This window comes from Mytilus edulis, chromosome 11 (genome assembly GCF_963676685.1).
Source record: "Mytilus edulis chromosome 11, xbMytEdul2.2, whole genome shotgun sequence".
Taxonomy (NCBI): domain Eukaryota; kingdom Metazoa; phylum Mollusca; class Bivalvia; order Mytilida; family Mytilidae; genus Mytilus; species Mytilus edulis.
The window spans coordinates 16,590,127-16,613,564 of record NC_092354.1 but is presented as its reverse complement, the minus strand read 5'-3'; the positions used below and the strand labels follow the sequence as shown (position 1 = coordinate 16,613,564).

The window sequence follows — 23,438 nt, the reverse complement described above, 5'->3', positions numbered from 1 at the left end:
ATAACCCTGAACTACCTTAATTGCTATTATTTGTATTAAAGCATCCTCATTTTCACATCTTTTTGTGAATATTTATTTTTTTTTCTTTATGGTTTTATCCTTTACTATATGTATTTGTCAATTATTCTCCATTCATTATATTGCATTAAGACCTTCATACGTTTATGTTGTCAATGCTGAATCATGACCTCTTAATGACCTTTTGATTGTTTTTTTTGTTGTTAGGTGACTATATAAGTTGTTGAAGTATCTATAACATGAAATTTTAACATGAATTATAATTGGATGATCAAAAGGACAGACATTAAATTGAGAATGGAAACTGAGAATGTGTCAAAGAAACACCAACCCAATCAAAGAGGAGAAAATAGCACGACTGTATTTGATTTGAAAATAATGCAACTAATGTCAAGTTATGTGTTTTATTTTAACTTCTACACTTGACCTGATGAATTATCTGCCTAGGATAGTACTTTCTGTAAAAGAAATTCCAATCTGCATTATGATATTTAAAACGACATTTGTTAGTCAACAGATCAATTATTTAATTTAATTCATAGTTGTTCATTGTACAAATGTAATGAAAATGTCTTATAGTACGTCTAATTGTTGTGCATGGTTGTGATATATTGGAATTTGATGCAACTGTCATATAAGTGAGATGTTTAGCTAGCTAAAAAACCAGGTACAATCCACAATTTTATATATAAGAAAATGCCTGTACCAAGTCATGATTATGACAATTGTTATCCATTCGTTTGATGTGTATGAGCTTTTAATTTTGCCGTTTTAATTAGGGACTTTTCTTCTTGAATTTTCTTTGGAGTTCAGTATTTTTGTGAATATACCTTTTCCTTCATGTACATAAGGATAACATACCAAAAGTTACTTAATTAACAGCTGCGCGCATTTAAAGGGCTAGCAAACAATGCCGAATATGTTTGACTGTTAGACCTGTTGAATTTTCATCTTTGTAATTGGCAATTGTTGTTGACCTTCCCCATCGTTAGGTATCAACTTGTAGCATTGACATTACATGAACTACTGCGTTTTCCAAAAATGGTTTTTGTGTTGGATTCAAGTCTTTAATTCCAACTGGGACAGGAACTGCTTACCATTCAAGACTACCGGACACCGACACTCAGTTCTGCGAAATGTTTTGTAGACTACTGCTTGTTCTGCGGGATCAGCTTACCCTATCGGAACATCTGAGGTCACTACTAGTTTTAGATGGGGTTGTTGTTGCTAAGGTTTTTGTTCTCAATGTTGTGTTTTATGTACAGTTGTTTTTTATGTTTCCGCCGTTCTTATGTTTATAATCCGATACAAGATTTAAAGCTGAAGCACGCCTGCGGGTGCGGGAATTTCTCGCTGCACTAAAGACCCATTGGTGGCCTTCGGCGGTTGTCTTTTCTTTAGTCGGATTGTTATCTCCTTGACACATTCCCCATTTCTATTCTTAAATTTACTTTATAACTAGTCTTAATGCATTCTAGGTAAACGTAGAGACTGAAATAATTAATAGTAACTATTCAAAATAATTTGTATATGCAGTACTTACGTGAAACTAAAATGATTGAAAAAGAGGCTTGAACTTGTCCTAGTGGATTGGATGCCGTGCACATTGCTCTCCCAGATCTATCGGCATGACTCAATGTCAAGGTCGAGTTATCTAACGATAATGTCTGTTGAATATGACTAGGTCCTACAAACTGAAATCACCAAAAAACGATATTATTTGTTCTACAATATGCGTAAAAACATTTGAATCAGTGGAACTTAGTCATTTTACATTCTCAATTTATCCATCCTCTTTGTATTACCTCAGTTTACAATAGGGAATATATATGCTGAAAACTAATCAAGTGGTATTCCGAAATTCCGGATGCTTTACTTCATAGTAGGTCTCATACAGCAACGCCATAAAAGATCAGGCTATCGTTTCACAAAAGATCGTAAATCGTACGATTTACGACTTGTCGTAGGATAAGTTACCGACCAAGTTTACGAGCGTTTCACAAACGTGTCGGAATAATTATCGTACTACTTCCGATTACCGACCTCGGTTTTAACAGCTCTTTTGGTAGCAATACACAGTTAGGAAAAAAAACTTAAAATTGACAATCTTAATTTTTAAACACCCTCTTTCCCCTCCTGTCTTACAAATAAGGTTTATATTTGTGTTATGAATGTATATATTTATAAAAAGAGAATCTTCCATAGATTTAATTTCTAATGTTCATTATGGTGAAATATAATCCCTATCGGGTGTAACCATGGCAACAATCTGCATTTCTTTGATACAAAATGTGGCACCCGTCGTGTTGCTTATGTGATTACATATCCGGTAAATAGTCTAATTCGGTAGGTCACATTCATGAAAGGGAAGGGGATTGTAGTTACGACGTAAAGAATATATCCGATATCATTTGTGAAACGGTTATTCCATAACGGTCAACCAACTCGTGATTGTAGTTACGACGTAAGGAACATATCCGATATCATTTGTAAACATATTCTAAATTTACCTACTGCTTGAAACCTCCATGTGATTGTTGGCGGTGGATTTCCTGTTGCATTACACGTCAGTGACACAGGTTTAGTGGAAGTTGTTTGGACAGTTGTAGGCGTCGATGTCACAATAGAAGGATGAGCTTTAAAATAAGAATAATAGATAATTTTATTCAATTCGATTAATTTTCGAAGTTCTGGAGTGCTTTGGATTTCCTTAATCATGATATTATACAATATAAAATAATGAGATGAACGGCAAAAAAGTGGTGATTAAGTATCGTTATAGTTTTTTTGGTTCTTTTTTAATAATTATAAAAATAAAAATAATAAAAAAATCTTTATTTAAAGAGGGTAAACTCAGTTAGTTACAATAAACTAACATTCCCCGAGGCCCTCAAAATGTCATTTCTTATTCGGTAACATTTTTTTATTTCACAGCAACAGTAATTTCTTTTCCTTTTTTGAAGTTAATTTATATTGTTAGGTGTAATTTCAGATTATGATATTATTGTTTAACCGAATTTTAAACTGTCCCTTGCGTCATAGAGCAGATTAAGATTTCCCCGTCTTATTTTGCTTTCGTTTCAACAACATGAACAAGCAATGGCATTGTGCATTTCTTAACGATAATTTTTTATCAGACTTTTATCAGTGGAAAAAACAATGTTTCCTACCCATTTTTCATGCTTTCATATAAAACAAAAGTTTTGGATTCGTGGGTTCTGATAATATTGGAGTAAAACCCGGGCGATAAATTCTAAACATACTTCCGGAAACAAGTAGAATTGACGTCTTTTGATCTCTTCCTGCATCATTAACAGCAACACATACGTAAGCTCCTGTATCTATAAGTTTAGCCATGGGTATTATAAAATCCTTTGATTTCCCACCTTGTACCTATATGAAACAATAAACTCATCACAGATAATAGGATTATTTTTTTTTCTTTTCGCCATCCTCGCGTTTAGTATAGAAAAGAACCGGACGCTCGAATTAACAAGAATGTGTCCCCAGTACACGGGTGCCCCACTCGCACTATCATTTTCTATGTTCAGTGGACCGTGAAATTGGGTCAAAACGAACTCGAATTTGGCATTAAAATTAGAAAGATCATATCATAAGGAACATTTATACTAAGTTTCAGGTTGATTGGACTTAAACTTCATCAAAAACTATCTCGACCAAAATTTTAACCTGACGGGACAGACGAACGAACGGACGGACGACCGGACGGTACGACGGACGAACGGACGCACATACCAGAAAACATTATGCCTCTCTACTATCGTAGGTGGGGCATAAAAACGGTTGAAAAGGACAAATAAATATGAAGTTGACGAGAATTGAGTACCAAAAATTCCTAAAGGTTTTTCAAAATACAGCTTAGGTTATATATTCCTGCGGAAATAAAGCCTAAGTATTTCAAAAATTCAAAGTTACAACATACCGCTATATTCCTACATTATTCTTTTGTTGACAATATAATTGTTTGAACTCATTCAATTTCCCTTTTGTACCTATACATTGCTATATAAAACCTCAAACATTCATACACTATTCCTATGTCGACAATTTATTTGATTGGACTCTATCGATTGCCCTCTTCTGTAGATATATGAAACATTATACAGTGAAACCTGTTAAAACCGAACCTCTTCTGGACTCAAGATTTTGTTCGGTTTTGGCCAATGTTCGGTTTAATCAGGTTCTCAACGCACTTTATTTGATATGACGGTGCTTACGAACATGTTTGGTTTACACAGGTTTTCGGTTTATACAGGATTCGGTTTAGTCAGGTTTCACTGTATATTCATACATTATTCATTCGAAGTTGACAATAAATTTTTTTAACTCATTCGATTTCACTTTTCTGTACCCATATAAAACATCATACATTCATACATTATTCTTTTGATGTTGACACTATGATTGGTTAGATGCAGATTGAATACTTTTGTAGACGAAACGCGCGTAAATACAAAATTTAATCCTGATATATATGATGAGTTTGTGCACGAATCAAGGAGGCCATAAATTATTGGTAATGAAATCTTGTAAATGATTCACGAGCAGACAAACCAAAACTGAGGGAACAACATGAACTCCCAAAGCAGCTAGGCCTAGCTACATCTACAAGGTGAGTTCTCCTATATTATGCTAAAGATTCTGATTTTTACTTAAATTTGTTCCACTCGTTTTGTCCCATTATATAAAAGTACACTAGAACTATGAGATTTAAAAAAAAAAAAAAAAAAAAAAAAAAAAAAAAGATTACAAATACGAATTAATGTTCTGTTATGTGCCTGTCCTGAGTTAGTAGTCTGCATTCTGTAGTTTTCATTTGTTGCTGTTTATCATAACTGTTGTTTGTTTAAATATGTGTACACATCATGCAGCAATCAGACCCTTGATTTTTCTCGTTTTAATAGATTTATACATGTCATTGTTTATCCTTTTGTTCTAGTATCTTTTAATATGGTTTTAGTCTGGCTCATTGTTGAAGACTGAGCGTTGATCTATAGTTGATTTATAGTTGTAGGTTGTTATGTGGTATCTGTTGGAGAGTTGTGTCATCCACTTTTACCAAATTCTTTCTTATTTTTTTTTTTATAATTCAGGATAACTAAAAACAGGGTATAAGACAGAGAAATGAAAAGGTAATGAACAGTTATCTGGATGTTGTTGTTGCTGATGATGAAAATTTAGAAAAACGGGAACATTACAATAGGAAAATACTTACACCATTGACAAACCACAAGATTTCCGGTTCCGGATAACCTGTTGCATTGCAATGGAGATGAACAGTTGATCCGTATTGAACTTGTAAGTTTGTTATTAGGCTAACTGTTGGAGGGATATGAGCTGGAAAAACAGATTGTCAAAATTATAATATATTATTATTTCAAAGTGTTTTATATTTTTTTATTGAAGTTCTGGTCAATGACTACAATAATGATCTCCAATCAATTCATTGGAAACTAAATTTTACAATTAACTTCACACAAAATGATATAGCACTTTCGTAACAAAATGTGCATAAACCTCTTCAAATTCTCGGAACATGCTAAAATATTTATTCAAATGGTTTCTTTTTATCTATCATCAAACTTTTGACTACATTACCTTATGCAGTGAAATTACTAATGATATATCAAAAGATAATAAACGCAAGCACTTGTTTATTTTTATATTTTCCAGGTCTGCATGGTCACTGCTTATCAACTGTTAATCATCAAGTCGACAAATGTGATGAAAATATTGCGTGATTTTATATTTTTGAAGTTAGTTAAACATGCGCAGTTAATTGCGAAACACGTGCATGAAGCATGACTAGGGACTTACGTTTCGGGTTGACAATGATACGGATTCCTTTCATTGTTGTTCCAGCTTTGTTTGTTGCTGTACATTTATAAAACCCACTGTCCTGTAGACCAACGTTGTGTATAATCAAATAATTCTGATACTGTTGGATATTGGTTGGCATTGACCCCTAAAACGAACAAATTAGGGTGACTCTTTTTCTCCAAATTGTGTGGATACAATTACATAACTTCAAGGGGATGGTATCAGAAGATTAACTAAGAGGAATACCCCCCTTTTAGACCAGGGGACACAGTAAGCCCATTTCAACAAATAGAAAGGACTCGAGTCAGGTATTTTCTCTCCACGATAGTTTAGTTTTCTTTTGTTTGTTTGTATTCACCCATAGGCCCTATTTTAACCAAATATTAAGACTTTACTGATGAAGAAACACTTTCGACAGGATACATATTTTCTGCAATGTTTTTCTACCTCATACTTATTTACCGATTTTTGTTATGAATAACTTGTCTGATATAAAATTTAATGTCAAATAGTTATCAAAATTACCAGGATTATAATTTTATACGCCAGACGCGCGTTTCGTCTACATAAGACTCATCAGTGACGCTCAGATCAAAATAGTTAAAAAGCCAAATCAATACAAAGTTGAAGAGCATTGAGGATCCAAAATTCCAAAAAGTTGTGCCAAATACGGCTAAGGTAATCTACTCCTGGGGTAAGAAAATCCTTAGTTTTTCGAAAAATTCAAGGTTTTGTAAACAGAAAATTTATAAAAATGACCATATAATTGATATTCATGTCAACACCGAAGTGCTGACTACTGGGCTGGTGATACCCTCGGGGACAAACAATTCGAATAAAAGTATTAAAAGACAACGAAGGAATACATGATTAAGTAAAGTTATGAACAACAAGGTAAAAAGAAGCAAAATAAATATTCCGATACAACATACACTCCCTGCCCTATGCAGTTAAACATTCCTAAATGTTTAACCAATTTGTTTAATTGCGTCTATAGTAATAAGGATTATAACAGAATTTGTGTATGTTTAAATCTAAAACTGTCATTAAATTATGGAATTCAACGCAACTGCCATGCAAGTGAGAAGTATACCTAGCTATAACACAGGTTTAATCCAATATTTTTATTTAGATAAGAAAACGCCTAAACCAAGTCAAGAATATTACTGTTGCGATCCTTTCGTCTGATATGATTTTGCCATTTGATAAAGGACAAATGTTCTGAATATTTCTCGGAGTTAGTTTCTTTTGTTGTTTTACCTTTATAAACATTACCGATTTTTTAGTGATTTGTTATCGTCCTGCATATGCATGATATGTTTCAAAACATTTTTTTTCGGACACTTTATAGCACATGATAATGAGACTGTATGTGTGCATTTCATTTTAGTATAAGATATTATTTCACTTATTCCCCTTTGTCTATGATTTTGTTTTCTGTTGTCATGTGTTGTCTATGTAAAAAGTAAAATCACAAAAATACTGAACTCAGAATTAAATCCAATCGGAAAGTCCATAATCACATGGCAAAATCAAATGACACAACACATAAAAAACGAATGGAAAAGAACTGTCATATTCCTGACTTGGTACAGGCATTCTCAAATGTAGAAAATAGTGGATTAAACCTGGTTTTAATGTATACGTAGTATTTATTATTGATGTACATGTATATGTTGTAGGATTTAATAATACATATATTATATGCAAAAAATTATATCACAAAAATACTGAACTCCGAGGAAAATTCAAAACGGAAAGTCCCTAATCAAATGGCAAAATCTAAAGCACAAACACATCAAACGAACAAACAACATGCAGTCAGTGTGAATAAAATCACTTAAGAACCTTAGAAAGTCCATTGTACTTATTGAGCCATTTGGACCTGCTATATTTTAGCACGCAAATTGTACATACAAAAATAATTTCAAAGAAACTTTATAGTTATACATCATTGGCTCTGAAATGTTTTGGTTTTGAGCGTTTCGAAAGAAGAGAAAGCCAAGACAGTGCGTCTGACGCACATACATTTAAAAAACGTTAATTTAAGTAATAACAATGGCACAGGTTAGTTACCTGGTCAACTGACCAATGGATTTTAGGAACAGGAATACCATCTGCTGAACATGGGATAGCCAATGTGGTTCTGCCCTCTGTTACATTTATGGATTGCTGTAAGAATATGTCTGGTTTTATCAGCAAGGATGCCGTAGACTGAGTAGTAAGGATTGGTATTATTGAAGCTGAAAAATATAATTTCTTTTTTAACTTGCAATTGATATATTTTGAAAGCTAAGCGAGCGAAACAATTAATACAGATGACTATACAGCAACTCGCCTTCGCAATATTATAATCAGCAGAAAAGATTGTACTCTCTCACCCCAACGTCATCTACAGTATTTTGTAACACCCGCGATTTAAAACACATTTATCATTTTCTATTTAGAAGATTAAGTGACATTTTTGCTTGTTCGTCTTTTTCCATAAAGTCATCAAAATGAAACGTGAAAAAAGGCTAATTAACCCGTAAAAATACAATGCGTAACATTTAGCACGCATGAATATTTCATCTCGGTACGAATAATCATCAAAAGCAACGTAAACACAGTGCAATGTATATTTAAAAAGCACTGCAAATCATTAATTCAAAAAAGTTACGAAAGTTATACCATCGTAGGAACAGTTAATTTAAAGATAATGACAGCATTGATATTGCATGTCGGTGAACACGAGGTTTATCAGCAATGTAATATACCCAGAAGTTGTAAAAAAAACCTCATGCTATTATTCAGTGCGCTACACGCGCGTTTTGTCTACATGAAACTAATAGGCGAAGCTTAACACCAAAACAGGTGGGCGAATTACGAAGTTAAACAGTTTTTGTTAAAGAGCAGTAAAATAAAATGTTTGTGTTTGTTTTTATATGTCTATGGTGCAAATCATATTCAGTGTATCATACTTGAAGACTCAAGTATTGTCAAATTGATTCTTTCAACATTTAAATTTCTAAAGAATATTCTTTATTTCACCACGTATTTTGAAGTTAGGGATTCTAGATTCTAAAAACAATCCATACGATTTATTGTAAAAGGGAATAAACCTTTGCTGACATATGTTTAGAATCAAACTTTATGGCTTGTTCCATAGCAATACGCAAATAATATGATATTTTGTTTTTATTATATAATTATGCAAATATACTGCAATCATATCGATTGTTACAACTTACTATTCTTGTAAAAAACATGATAAGTGAACGTTGCAGTTCCAAGAGGATTGTGAGCAGCACATGTGTACGTTCCCGCCAGAATTGGTGTCATATTCTTTAATCTTATTTCAACTCGTTCATAATAGAAATCAATAAAACTTTGTCTGGTGTTACTATCCTGTAAAAGAAAATTTGTTTCAAATGTTGCTTGTATATACGGGGGTTTTGATTTTACAGGACATACTTCTTATCTTTTAAAATGACACTTATTCCGTAATTTCTAATATAAATTATATAATTATTAGATTTTTCTGTAAGATAATGGTTATTGTATTTGTTTATGTTTTATTTTCGCTAATCTATATTTATTCTTTTGTATCCCGTTATTCTCGTGCTCCTTTTCCTAAGTTTAGTAAAATTAATGTTTTGCAACTATGAGGCCCCTCATGGGGGGGGGGGGGGGGGGGGGTCCTAGTAATCACATAATCACCATTTTTTTGCCAATATAATCACATAATCATTAAATATTTGCTTATCTTTAGTAATCAAATAATCATAAACTAAAAATACAGTCCTAGGTAATCAAATAATCATGAAATATTAGGCTTAATAATCAAATAATCATTAAAAAAACGGCCAAGTAATCACATAATCAAAAACCCCATGAGGGCCCTCACTATTCTCTGTTCTGTGAACCCAATCTAGACCACATATATAAAAACGCTTTAGTTTGTTACAAACGTTTCAGAATGAAAAATGAGGTCTTTTCGAAAAAATTAAAAACATAGATCTTAATAACAAAACTCAATAAAAGATCATTTTGTTAAAATGAAAATTTACCAAAAGTTCTCCTTTATTTGTTAGTTAAAGTGTACTTAAATTGTTGCAGCTTCATTGATGAATCTTTTGTGTTCGAAACCTGCGTTTGACGTACACATTTTAATCCTGGTATCTATGAGGATTTTATTAGCAAATAAATTAATCAATGTTTTGCTGATATCTCACTTAATAGTCACCATATTAGGAAGCGTCCACGTGATCGTTGGCTTTGGGTCACCTTCCGGTATGCAAGTTAATCCAACTGTTTCCCCGCCTTGTACATACACATCGTTCGTATCTTTAACCGGGAAGTAAGGAACAGCTGTAATATTTGAAATGTAATATAATTTGTAATAAATTTAAAGACATTACCTTTAAAAAATAAAGAAAAACATGAAAAGCATATCTATGGCAGTATTTTGAATAATTAAAAACCCGATCTCCATTTGGTTTTTGTTTTTATTTGGACGCTTACTCTATGGAATTGCGAGATGAGAACGAGAAATAAAATACAGAAACGAGAATGAAGGCAGAAAAATAAACAAAATACGAAAAATGAGAAGGGGATTAGGATAAAGTGGAAGGGATCAAATTTATGGAAACAAATTGGATAGACGATCGAGATACATTGTCTTCCTCGTGAACATATTTATTTTATATATTTCCCGGTTTATCCTCTTTTGTCATAGTCGGATGAAGTTGACACGTCTCATTTAGATTTTGAAGAACTGAAATGTATCCCTTTTAATAACATCCATTGTTTTCCATTACTTAATTATCAACACTTCCGCATTTACGGAAGTTTGGGTAATGTTATTGATCGTTCAAACAAACAAAAAAAGTTTTTCACGTGTTTTAATGTTCAGGTCAATGATAATCAATCGCTCTCGAAAATGTAATACAGATTGCACGGTAGTAATACCAGCCCAGTAGTCAGCACCTCGATGTTGACATGAATATCAATTATATGGTAATTGTTATAAATGTTTATAAAACTAAGGATTTTCTTATCCCAGACATAGATTACCTAAATCATATTTGGCACAACGTTTTTTGCATTGCTCTTCAACTTTGTACATGTTTGGCCATATAACTATTTTGATCTGAGCGTCACTGATGAGTTTTATGAAGACGAAACGCACGTCTGGCGTATTAAATTATAAGCCTGGTACCTGATAATTGCTTTGTGTGTGTTTGTAAAATAGCTAACTTACTCCCTTTTACAAATATAGAGACTGATGCACTGGCTCTCTGGTTCGTTCCTATGTTGACTCCCTCACATTTATACGTTGCATTTCTCCAGATCGTAACTATTCCTTCATATCGAATATTACTCACAGTTATCTTAGATATTGTTTTTATTTTCTGAAATTAATACTGCAGTATAAGTGTTTCGCTCATCCAAGTAAGTTTGTTTTCTCTGTACGTGTATTTATACGATCCAAAAATATGTTACACAAAACTAATTTTTTTTTAATTGTTATTTCTGTCTTTTGATAGATGAAAATATATGTAATCAAATTGATACGGATAAATTACAAATATATCAAAATGACAAATTGAATTTGAATAATTGTTTTTATAATTTTATTGCACGCATAAAGTCCGTCTTACTGGCATGTTGTTTCCATGCATGTTTAGTTTACGTGTCTAAGTTATCGCTCAACAGTAAATTTGATTATATGAAGATAATATCGATCAATTGGAATTTTATAATTTTAGATATTCTAAGCTATGATATTTATTCAAATGAAGATTAAAAATGCGTGACTAAGCTTTTAGTCTGATTTAAACATTTTAATAGGTACCAATCTTCACCCTAACCTGAAACAACAGTGTAACATCACAACATAGAAAGAAGACAACATATACGTCAAACACTTACCATTCCATCGACATATATATTCAAGTGATCTACATTTTCAGCTATACAGGTGAACTGGTCCCTACCATGTCCAGAATGGAGAACTATTATGCTTTTAGAAATCAGAACAAGTGGTGAAGGCGGCGTCGTGGTTGTTGCTGGAACTTTTGTTGCGAGCTTCGTTGTTGGTGTTGTTTGCATTTTCGTTGATAATATTGGAACTTTTGTTGAATGCTTCATTGTAGGAGGTGTCGGAACTTTTGTTATTGATGTTGTTGGTATTGTCGTTGCTGAAAATATTGGACCAGTCAATACATTAATGTGTATTTAGAGCGACAATGTCAGTTGCCTGATTTTGAAAGATAATATACAAGAAGACTTGAAGCATTTGTCTGAAGTGTATCTATTTTTTTTTAATGTTTTCTGTTGAATTTTCAATTGATTTCGAAATTCGTCAGCCATTTTTCACGTGCGTAAATAACATTTTTTTGAATAATCTATTTTAAGGAACCTCTTTGTCGATGTGTTAAGAATTAAAAACAGAACAGTTGAAACAAACTGTGTATGAAAATAAAATGTCTACAATCCATAGCTACAAAACAAAAGTAAACAGAATGTTCTATTTAAAATTTCCTGATCCCTAGAAAATGACAATGGATCCAACAACTCCGGTAAATGACACAAGTTATTTATTTAAGGAATGACTGTAATATTTTTTCTGTCTATGAAAAAATAACATAAAAAATTTGGTGCACACTGAATAACGCGCGTAGCGGGTTATTTAACAGTGTGCACCACATTATTTATGTTATTTCGAATAGACAGAATAAATATTACAGTCATTTCTTAAATAAATAACTTGTGTCATTTACCGGAGTTGTTGGATTTAAATTCCATTTTAAACCGTAGAAAAGCATGAAAAAACGTTGATGACGTCACGTTCACATGACTAAATTATGTCTATGGGCTCATAACAAAATAACGTCAGCCAATCAGAAGACACGTTACATCCAAAATTAAATTATTGTCCAATAATTGTAATAGTGCGACATACATTATTAGGGATTCTATTTGGAGAAGTTACGTCATTGTGAAGGAAATGAAGAAAACCACAGAAAAGAAGCCAATCTGTCCTGATCAGCTCCTCAGACGCAATATATTGAAAAAAGTGTATTTTTTATTGTATGTGTTCAGTTGAGACATCTGTATGAAACATAGTTGTATTACACCATTGTAAAAGTATACATGTAAGTTTAAACCAAAGTTAACTGTTGCATGTACATGTTTATAACACAAAGTGGTAGTACAAGTCTTAGTTCATACATTCACTTAATACATGTTTTTCTGTTCTTTTCTTTGATTCTTGGTGTTTTAACGCCACTTTTACGCACCGCATTAAGGCTATTTCGTTGTGGCCAGTTTTTATTGGTGGAGGAAGCCGGAATGTCCCGCGGAGAAAACCCCCGACCTTCGGTAGGAAAAATGACAATCCTAGTCAATTAAGATTGGAGTCGAGTGCACCCGCACGAGCGGGGTTCGAAGTCACAACCTCAGTGATTTGGCTAGTGATTACAGTAGTAACTACTTAAACCACTCGGACACCGAATTTATTACAGATAATGGTATTGCCAGTATCTTCACTAAAACAAATTTTACCCATTTATATATAACAAGTATAAGTTTTACCTAAAGTGGTATCACAAGTCTTACTTAATACATTCAATTCATACATATTAATTATACACAGATTGGTATTACAACTATTAATTGATACCTTCACTACATACATGTGTATTACACATACTGGTATTACAAGTATAAGTTTTAACCATCGTTGCAAACATGTGTGTTACTCAAAGTGGTATCACAAGTCTTACTTAATACATTTAATGCATATATGTGTGTTACACATAGTGAAAAAACAAGTTTAAGTTCATACCTTCCTTACATACATGTGCATTACACATAGTGAACTAACAAGTATAAGTTCATACCTTTCCTGTGTGCATGTGTATTACACATATTGAAATAACAGGTATCAGTTTATACCTTTCTTGTATACATGTGTAATACACATAGTAAAAAACAAAACAAATATAAGTTCATACCTTCCCTGCATACAGGTGTATTACACATGCTGGTATTACAAATACTAGTTCATACCTTCCCGGCATACATGTATATTACACATACTATTATTACAAATATTAGTTCATTTCTTCCCTGCATACATGTGTATTACACATAGTGGTATTACAAATAAAAGTTCATACCTTCACGGCATACATGTGTATTACATATACTGGTATTACAAATATTAGTTCATACCTTCCCTGCATACATGTGAATTACACATACTGGTGTTACAAATATAAGTTCATACTTTCCCTGCATATATGTGTATTTCACATACTAGTATTACAAGTAAAAGCTTATACCTTTTCGGCATGCATGTGTAAAACACAAATTGGTATAACAACTATAAGTTCATACCTTTGCATAAGCCCCACCTCTCTACTACCTAATATGGAATATAAAGGGACGTTACTCCACTACTAACCGTGTATGAAATAAGACACGCCTCCCTACTAATCTAATATCAAATATACACGGTCTTCACGCGGACGCTTTAAACCAATCACATTCCTAAAAATGTATAGGAGGTAAGATAATAGTCCATACCTTCCCTGCATACATTTGTATTACACATACTAGTATTACAAATTTAAGTTTATACCTTCACGGCAGACATGTGTATTACACATACTGGTATTACAACACTGAACACATAAATTATCACCCGGTAAGGACTGCAGATTACTGCATAGCTGAAATGTAACAAATAGAATGATTAATTAACAAAAAAAATACGAAATGTCCTTTTTTGTAGAATTTGTTTTAACTGTAAAAAGTAAAATTGCAAAAATATCGAACTCTTAGGATAATCCCTTATCTAATGGCAAAAATCAAACATTAATAAAAAAGGAACTAAAAAATCAATAATTGTTTAAAATCAAAAATTAAAAAAGCTAAAGCACACTAAAACGAGTCGATGGATAACAACTTGCATATTCCTGACTTGGTACAGTCATTTCCGTATATAGATAATGAAGGATTAAACCTGGCTTTGTAGGTAGCTTAACCTCTCACTTGTTTGACAGTCGTTTAAAATTCCATTATATTGACATCGATGTGTGAACATAATAAACAGACATATTAGGTAAAAATGTCAAAATAGGGGTACAACAGTCAAATGATTCTAACTTGAATAAAATGTTATTTGAAATTACTTGCTTGTTTGAATTTTCCTTGGAGTTCGATATTTTTGTTATTTAACTTTTTGATGTTTTCAACTATCAGACAAGTCATGACAAAATTACATGTGTTCAGAATCAAGGTCAAAATGGACCATTTGAAACCGTATCACCAACTTTTATATATCCACACATATTTACATATTTCGAATGTTTTCTTCAAATGAACAGCGCCCGAATCCGTCATTCTTTTATTTCACTGTCGAAAGAAGATGTATAATGTAAAACAAGGTATGTCAAGATAGGAGGCAGACTTAACTGTATCCTTTATCTCTAGTTTGATGAGATAGATGCGTTCAACATAGTCAACACATTTTATATTATTTAGCGACAGAACATCTTCTAAATAGCGGACTGAGACCAAACCTATCTATGAAGATGTAATAATGCAAAGTACTTACTGATTTTGTCATACATCGTAAGTGATATCTCAGTTCTAAGGCAAAGTTCGACATGAATTGATTAATTCCACACAACTGAAAAAAAATAATTTGTCTACAGAATTCTAACAGTTATGAAGTAGCTATCAAAGCCGGAAACTTAGCGAATACATTGATTGAGCTAAAACAGTTGCATAAGTGTAACGCAGAGGTTTAAAAGTACTACAGTCAAACTTGACTAAACCGAAAACCTGTATAAACCAAACATGTTCTTTAACACCGTCATATCAAGTTGTTTAAGTTGTGAACCTGATAAAACCGAACATCGGCCATAACCGATTAACACATTAAGTCCCGAAGAAGTTCGGTTTAAACAAGTTTCACTGTACTAATATTTTAACTGGCGTGATCCAATTAATGGTCTTTTATGTAGAATTTTGGAAGCATTTTACGGTGGCCCATTCTTTTTTTTCCATAACAACTAGATACAAATTTTTTTAATCCTGTAAATACTCCTGTAAATATATTTGTTATTTTGTCTGTTTGATGCAGAACCTTTGTATCTCTATCTTCTTTCTCATTTTCGCGGTTCGTCTGTGACCAACAGGTGTTAGTAGCTAACATACATTAACCATATGCCTGCACCAACACTGATCTATGCTTATTGGCTGGGAATCCAAGTCATTCCACAAACTGAGGCTCCCACAGGGTACCCCTACGGTCGCTAGGTCTCTTTTAAATTCGTCGAGAGGTCGTTTTTAAAGGAAATGTACAGGTCGCAGGTCGTTTTTCCCAACACAGAGGACGGAAGTCGGTCGGAGGTCGTTTTTTTCCAAATTTTACAGGTCTCAGGTTGTTTTTAGTAGGCCCTCAGGTCGGAAGTCGCCTCTAAAATGCCCAGAGGTCGCAGGTGGTTTTTGACCCTGTGTGAGCCTCACAAACTCACCAACATGACACAGCCAAAAGTATTTACAATGGATCAACATTCAAATGAATCAACCAACCGATATTCTTTCTCTTCTAGTAAAATGATTACTTTATAATAGGATGTTACATAGTATTTGTATCTTATTAGTCAATGTTACGGTATATTTCATTTCTATGTATTTTCGTATAAATTTGTTGAAAACCATTCGAATTGAACAAACGCAGATGTTTTGTTTTGATCTAACAGAAAATAAACCCCAAAACCTATTATACTCAACTTTACATCTAGTTATGACGTGTTTGAAATTAAATATTCAAATGGAGTTGTCAACGATTATATTTAGTACTATATTTGAACATTCTGTGTGTCGCTTTAGTGTTTAATAGGTAATCCTTAATTTGTGTATGCACGGGCATCAAACTTTTGCTAATTTTTATACTGCGAATTGGAACCTGATGTTTTTTTATATTGTTCACAAGTGTTCCGCGTTCCCTCGTATGTGATTAGACCGTTGGGTGTCCTGATTGAATGGTTGTACTTTTTAAACCTTATGACTTAGATTGAGAGTTGTCTCATTGGCACTTTACCCACATTTTCTTATATCGATTTATGGTTAACACTTTATTGTTCAGTAGTTGTCGTTTGTTGACATTGTTCATAGATGTTTCTCGTTTTTTCTAATGATTAGACCGTTGATTTTTATGTTTGCATGGTTTTAGACTAGTCATTCTCGGGGTCTTTTATAGCTTGCTGATCGATGAGAGCCAATGCTATGTGTTGACAGCCGTTCTGACTTATAATGGTTTACCTTTACACATTGTGACTTGGATGGAGGGTTGTCGCATTGACACTCTTACCTCATCTTCTTATAGCTAAATAGGAAAATGCCTACCTGGTCAGCCCCGCACTGTGTTTTTGTTGTGCATTGTTCTGGTTTAAGGACGTCTTGACAGTTACCACAAGTTAAACCTGCCACGAAAAAAACACACCCTGATCAGCTTCATTATAACAAGCATCATATGATCTTGCATGACAAATGTGAATGCATAACAATATTCTTTTTATGTCAATAGCAAAACGATGGAAGAAGGAACCCCTTCCAAAGCACACAAGTCCATCCCCTGTTTGGTAAGGGTACTTGTTGCTTGCATAGCTTTTGAGACTTTTGTATATCAGATCGAATACTTTCTTTGATAACATGTATTATATTTCTATAGACTTACGTCTTTAAATTGCATATTGGTACATGTGTCTTATAAAAAGTAAAATCATAAAAATACAGAACTCCGAGTAAAATTTGAAACGGAAAGTCCATTATCAAATGGCCATACAGACAGTGCAAACACATCAAACTGCTGTAAACCAACTTAATTTCGCGAGCGATTTATTTTCGTGACTTTCGCGAGTAGAGAAATAACGAGAAAATAAATCGTCGTGAATATGTTAAACTTAGATCTTTCCCTTTTACACTTCATCAAGTTAATTTGAAAATCGCGAAATCAAATATCTGCAAATTGGACTAGAAAGCTTAAAACGCAAAATAAAATATTTGCGAAAATAAGTTAGTTTACAGTAATGGAAAACATATTCCTGACTAAGTACAGCCATTTTCTTATGAAAAATAATGGTGGGTTAAACTTGATTTTATTGCTAGCTTAACCTGTCACTTGTATGACAGTCGCATAAAATTCCATTATATTGTCAATAATGTGTGAAACAATCAAACAAACAAATCTACATTTGACCAAATTTCTAATGTTGTCCATAAAACCGTAATTTTATAGTGTTTTAACACTTGTTATCATTCTTCCCGTCAAAGTATTCATACATTTACAACATGAACCTTGTCAATTTGTTTCCTCCATCTTTGGATCTGTTTTTTTTTATTCATTCGTTGTTGATGAGAACAATTACTGGTCATATTTATGTATAATTTCCAGGTATCAGTCAGAGGTTTGATAATTTCCGCTTTAAAAGATAGGAGAGTGGCGCCATTACTAATGAAACAACTACCAGTTTAGAATCAGGTCTAAAATTTAGGTATCAACTTCATACAAAGCAAGAAGTGTAAATACCTTTCTTGAAATACATGTTAAATAGATTAAAAAAGATGTGGTATGAATGCAAATCAGACATCTCTCCAACTTAACCAAGTCAAAATTTTTAAAAGTAAACCAATTAAGTTCAAGTACGGCCTTCAACACCGAGTCTTGGCTCATACCGAACAGCAAGCTTTAAAAGGCAAAACAATTTCAAGTTTCAAAAATAAATTAAAAAACATCTTAGAACACACCTAAAAAAAAACCAACCACATTAACAAATGCACTTATTCTCAGTAGTGTGTGTAAAGTAGAGCACACACGTTACAATTTTAAGGGCAATTTCTCTCGGAAATCAATTATTGATGAATTTGGATTTAACGCCTCTTTCACCGCTATTGGCTATTTCGTGTCTTTGAATTATATTTGTAGACGAAATAAACCATTGTGCCCAGAGGAACCTGGACTGTTGGCATGTAAACTGACAATCCAGGTCAAGCGCGAACTCATAACATCAGTTTTAAGAGGCTATTTATAAAGTACTTTATAGGCTACTGAGAAACACGGCCACCGAAGCACCCAACCATTTTGCAAACACATGTCGTGTTTGTAGGGTTATCTTTCTTAACATCACTTATACAGTAAAACCTGAATAAACCGAATCCTGGATAAATCGAAAACCTGTCTCAACCAAACATGTTTTTAAGCACCGTCATATTAAATTGTATGCGTTGCATTGTGAACCTGATAAAACCGAACATTGCCCAAAACCCAACAAAATTTTAAGTCCCAAAGCGGTTTGGTATAAACAGGTTTCACTGTTCTGTCAGAAAATACAATACATACCTACTACATTATAACAAGCGTAAGATAGAAGAACCAAATCTGTAAAAAAAAAAGGATTGATATTTTACTTAGGCTAAATTTGCAGTGGCGATATCAAGATAGAAACGATTTACTGTGGATTCATAATTATTCTTCAAATATCAATTTTCGTGGTTTTCGAGGGAACAGGTGAACCCCAAATTCAAATGTTTAACACATTACATATTTGATATATACTTTGTGCGTGCAGAATGGCAACACTACGAAATCAAATATCCACGAAAATTCAAAATTTCCTCAATCCACGAAAATCGATATTTACGAAAGAAAATGAATCCACACTATTTACAATCTAAAACAAGTTTTTTGAGAGAGGTTCAAAATCGATAGAAATTTTGAACAACATTTTTAAAACATGTGTAATACTGAAATTCAATTACCGTTAATACAGCAAAAAAAAAATGTGTTTTTGAACATAGAAAATATATATTTAAGATTACAATGTCTGGTTATTTGTTAGAACAGAACAGTCAATAAGTTGACATCAGATAATTTAGGAAATTATGTAATCACATTTTCTCCATATGTTAATAATCTCAGATAGATCTATTGAGTATACACATTATCAAAAAGAGTGTAAAAAAGTAAAATCACAAAATACTGAACTTCAAGTAAATTTCAAAAAGAAAGTCCTTTAAAAATAACTCAAAACATCAAACGAATGGAAATAACTGTTGTGTTCATGGATCCATTAAAGTCGAAAACTTCGAAAAATATCTTTTAAAGGAGGTTTATTGACTAACCACAGATTCCTTAACCGGGCCCTCATTGGTCATTGTCAACATATCACAAAACGTCACCGATCAGTAACAAATTCGTTACTTAGATGTATATTTCATCGACCATTTACAGGTAAATTGTTCCAATGTTTAAAAAAGAATGCCCTCAGAACCACAAGAACGATAGCTGCAAGATTTAGAGAGTTTGTCTTTCTTAACCAGGCAGCTTTAATTTCACTGCTTGGAATGTTCAAATTATTTTTTGCTTGATAAAAATTAGATTATCTCCCTTTCTTCGCTTATATTTATAACGTGTCGATGAACCTTATACATTTCAAGTTAACCTATTGGCCTATACTATTAGATAGATAATGTTTCTTAACGAAATGAATAATAAAATTGTTAGATTTATTCTCAACGGAAACTGTAAACTACTGCCTGTAGTTGAGAGAAATTTCAGGAACCACATCAAATATAAGAGGAGACCAACGACACAACAGAAACACTCAAATGCAACAGAAACGAACTATAAGATATCAATAGCTATTTTCCTGACTTGGTACAGGATATGTTAAGACAAAATGATGGGTTGAACCTGGTTTTGCGGCTAGCCAAAACTCGCTCTTTAATGGCAATGTTAAATATTTTGACGCTCGTAAACAATTTCATACAATAAAGTATGAAATTGATTACGACATCTTCGATTACAGGAAACTAAAGTATATACATATTTATCAAAACATTATAGTGGTTGAATGATTTAAAATATATATAAGCTTAAGATGATGAGGTATGAGGGCCAATGCTACAACTCTCAATCAAAGTCACAATTAATAAAAGTATACCATTATCTGTCAAGGTACAGATTTCAATACAGAGCTTCGGCTCACACAAAACATAAAGCTATAAAGCCCCCCCCCCCCCAAAAAAAAAAAAGAAAAAAGTATTCTAAACCCATTCAAATGGGAAAATCAGCAGTTTAATCTAAATAAAAAAAAAAAAACGAGAAACGAATAACACTTATAAACCACATAAACAAACGAAAACTACTGAACATCAGGTTCCTATTTTTGATAACTATTTACACAACATGGTCGATGCCTCTGCTGGTGGACGTTTTGTCCACGAGGGTATCACCACCCCAGTTGTCAGCACTTCGATGACGGGTGTTGACATAAATATCAATAAATTTCCTGTTTACCAAACTTTGTTTTTTTCGAATAACTTAGGATTTTCTTATCCCAGGCAAAGATTACCTCAGACGTATTTGGCATAACCTTTTTAGAATTTTGAATCCTCAATGCTCTTCAACTTTGTACTTATTTGGCTTTATATCTATTTTGATATGAGCGATTCTAATGTGTCTTACGTAGACGAAACGCGCGTCTGGTGTACTTAATTATAATCCTGGTACCTTTAAAAACTATAAGGACAGGTACAAACAAATGCAGTAAAGTCAACCCCCTAAGGTGGTCTTGTGTGATAAAATAATTCTATTCTACTTACGTAGCAATGTTTTAGCTTGCACTGTCATAATTGTAAATAATTCCAAACCTACTGTAAATAGATAATATTTGACCTGATTAGAAGATTGTCTAGATTTGATTCTATATTCAGGATATCGGTCATGTAAGTTGACATAGAGCGTTATATTCTATTATCATTACTAAAGGTAATGTAATCATACCTGCCAACAAAATGTCCATGGGGGTTTTACGTGTAAAAGGGCTCTTTAAGTCCACAAACACCTTCAAGGGGGCCTCCAATAGAGTTTTATGTTGTTTTTATTACATTCTTTATACTTTAAAAGCATAAAGTCAATGAAAATTTACCGTTTTGTATAAACTTGTAGACGAACTTGCTCTTTCAAAATTTTCATCGGGGAAATCCCCCCATAAAGAGTGGCAGTTGGCAGGTATGCATAAATGACCAACACTAAATAGAAAATCGAGTTTATCCAAATGAATATAAATACATCTGTTAAATTCGTGCTGTTAAAATATCTATTTAAGGTCTATAATTATTTGAAAAATGTGTTGAAATTAAAACTCACAAAACAGACCAAAGTGTTTCTTTGTTTCTTATTTGTTCAAATATTAATCAAAGTCTTAAACATGTAGTATATACATGTGCACTTGCAAAAGGTCGATGTTTTTCCGACGTTGTTCTTATATAGAATGTACAAGGTAGATTAGATTTATAATAAATTTATATGATCTAAAGTGCATCCTGATACAATATACATATAAATTTAACACCACAATTACAATTCAATACATTTACAATTGTATGTTATATTAGAGGCTCATGAAACACTAACAATATGCATACAAGCGTATAGACATACAAAGATAATATAGATTGTAAGTTAATCTTTTGAAATCTGTTAAAACAACTTTTGTTTCTTTTTTATATCATTGCATAAGTGGCAGCTCTTTTATTTAAAAAAAAGCGGAATTCTCATTTTAAAGTATCATGGTATGTGACAGCTCTTTTATTTAAAAAAAGCGGAATTCTCATTTAAAAGTATCATGGTATGTGACGTCTATGTATACATATACTGGCAAATCATTAGAAGGAGCTGTTGCCCTAGTCATCACCTTAAATAATCAATTAAAAGTTAAAATGTATATTCAAACCTGTGTAAAATGAACTACACTTTCTGATTGAATGCCAATTTTACAATGGACTACGTAATAAATTATTCTCTGGACTTGGTGAAACCGTATTAAATTTGAATAACAGTGAAAAGTTAAATTTATTATTGTCAGAATATCCTCGAAAACAGCTCAATACTTAGAAAATTCATTAACAAAACGCAGACAACACTTATATTTGAATAATTAACATGTATATATAATTCCTGATGACAATCTGAATTAATACTATAGTATCTATTTGAAGTGACTTATAGGTCCATTGGGCCGGGTGTAATTTAATTGAAATATTTCAATATTGTACATAATTTGTTATACACAATGTCACTGTAATAAACATATTTGTATTGTATTGTATTGTATTGTAAGTGGATGTTTATTCTGGCTGTATAGATTGTTACTGTACATAGATCAAAAACAAATTAAGCGGTTTTACTTTGTGTAAGTTATTTTTATAATGAGTATCATTGTAAATCATTTATTATTTATTTATTTATATTTTGTTTATTTACTTTTAGTAACAGTTATAAATATTTAATTGAAAACATGAGTTATGCCCTGTGTCGTTTCTTTGATACAAATGGCGTGGCCCTGTACTTATACATCCCGTTATTGTGCTATTGTAAAACATTTTTGTATTCTCGCTTTTCATTTTTTGCTAATGTGCTTTTTCTATAATGCCTTTTTATGTTTCTGTGATACAAATGTGACGTGACTCTGTACTTATACAAACCCCAAGGGTGACTGGGGTCTAGAAATATGGTC

The 23,438-nt window shown here is 32.7% G+C and overlaps 1 protein-coding gene across 2 annotated transcripts; it reads right to left on the bottom strand.

Moving 5' to 3' along the window:
- Nucleotides 1-408: 408 nt before the first annotated feature.
- Nucleotides 409-21,625, bottom strand: LOC139495238 (immunoglobulin superfamily member 10-like). Of its 2 annotated transcripts, XM_071283484.1 has the most exons (16): nt 21,523-21,625; nt 19,259-19,297; nt 17,266-17,342; nt 15,467-15,541; nt 14,489-14,579; nt 11,773-12,041; nt 11,102-11,252; nt 10,085-10,209; nt 9,090-9,246; nt 7,936-8,102; nt 5,857-6,004; nt 5,255-5,376; nt 3,282-3,411; nt 2,533-2,654; nt 1,562-1,712; nt 409-476 (listed from the first exon to the last, which is right to left on the bottom strand). In XM_071283484.1, the coding sequence occupies exons 1-16, from the start codon at nt 21,548-21,550 to the stop codon at nt 454-456; spliced, it is 1,875 nt and encodes a 624-aa protein (XP_071139585.1). In that variant the 5' UTR covers nt 21,551-21,625; the 3' UTR covers nt 409-453. The 2 variants fall into 2 exon arrangements, with proteins under 2 accessions (XP_071139585.1, XP_071139586.1); XM_071283485.1 differs by lacking the exons at nt 14,489-14,579; nt 15,467-15,541; nt 17,266-17,342; nt 19,259-19,297; nt 21,523-21,625 and adding an exon at nt 13,691-13,733.
- Nucleotides 21,626-23,438: the final 1,813 nt, after the last annotated feature.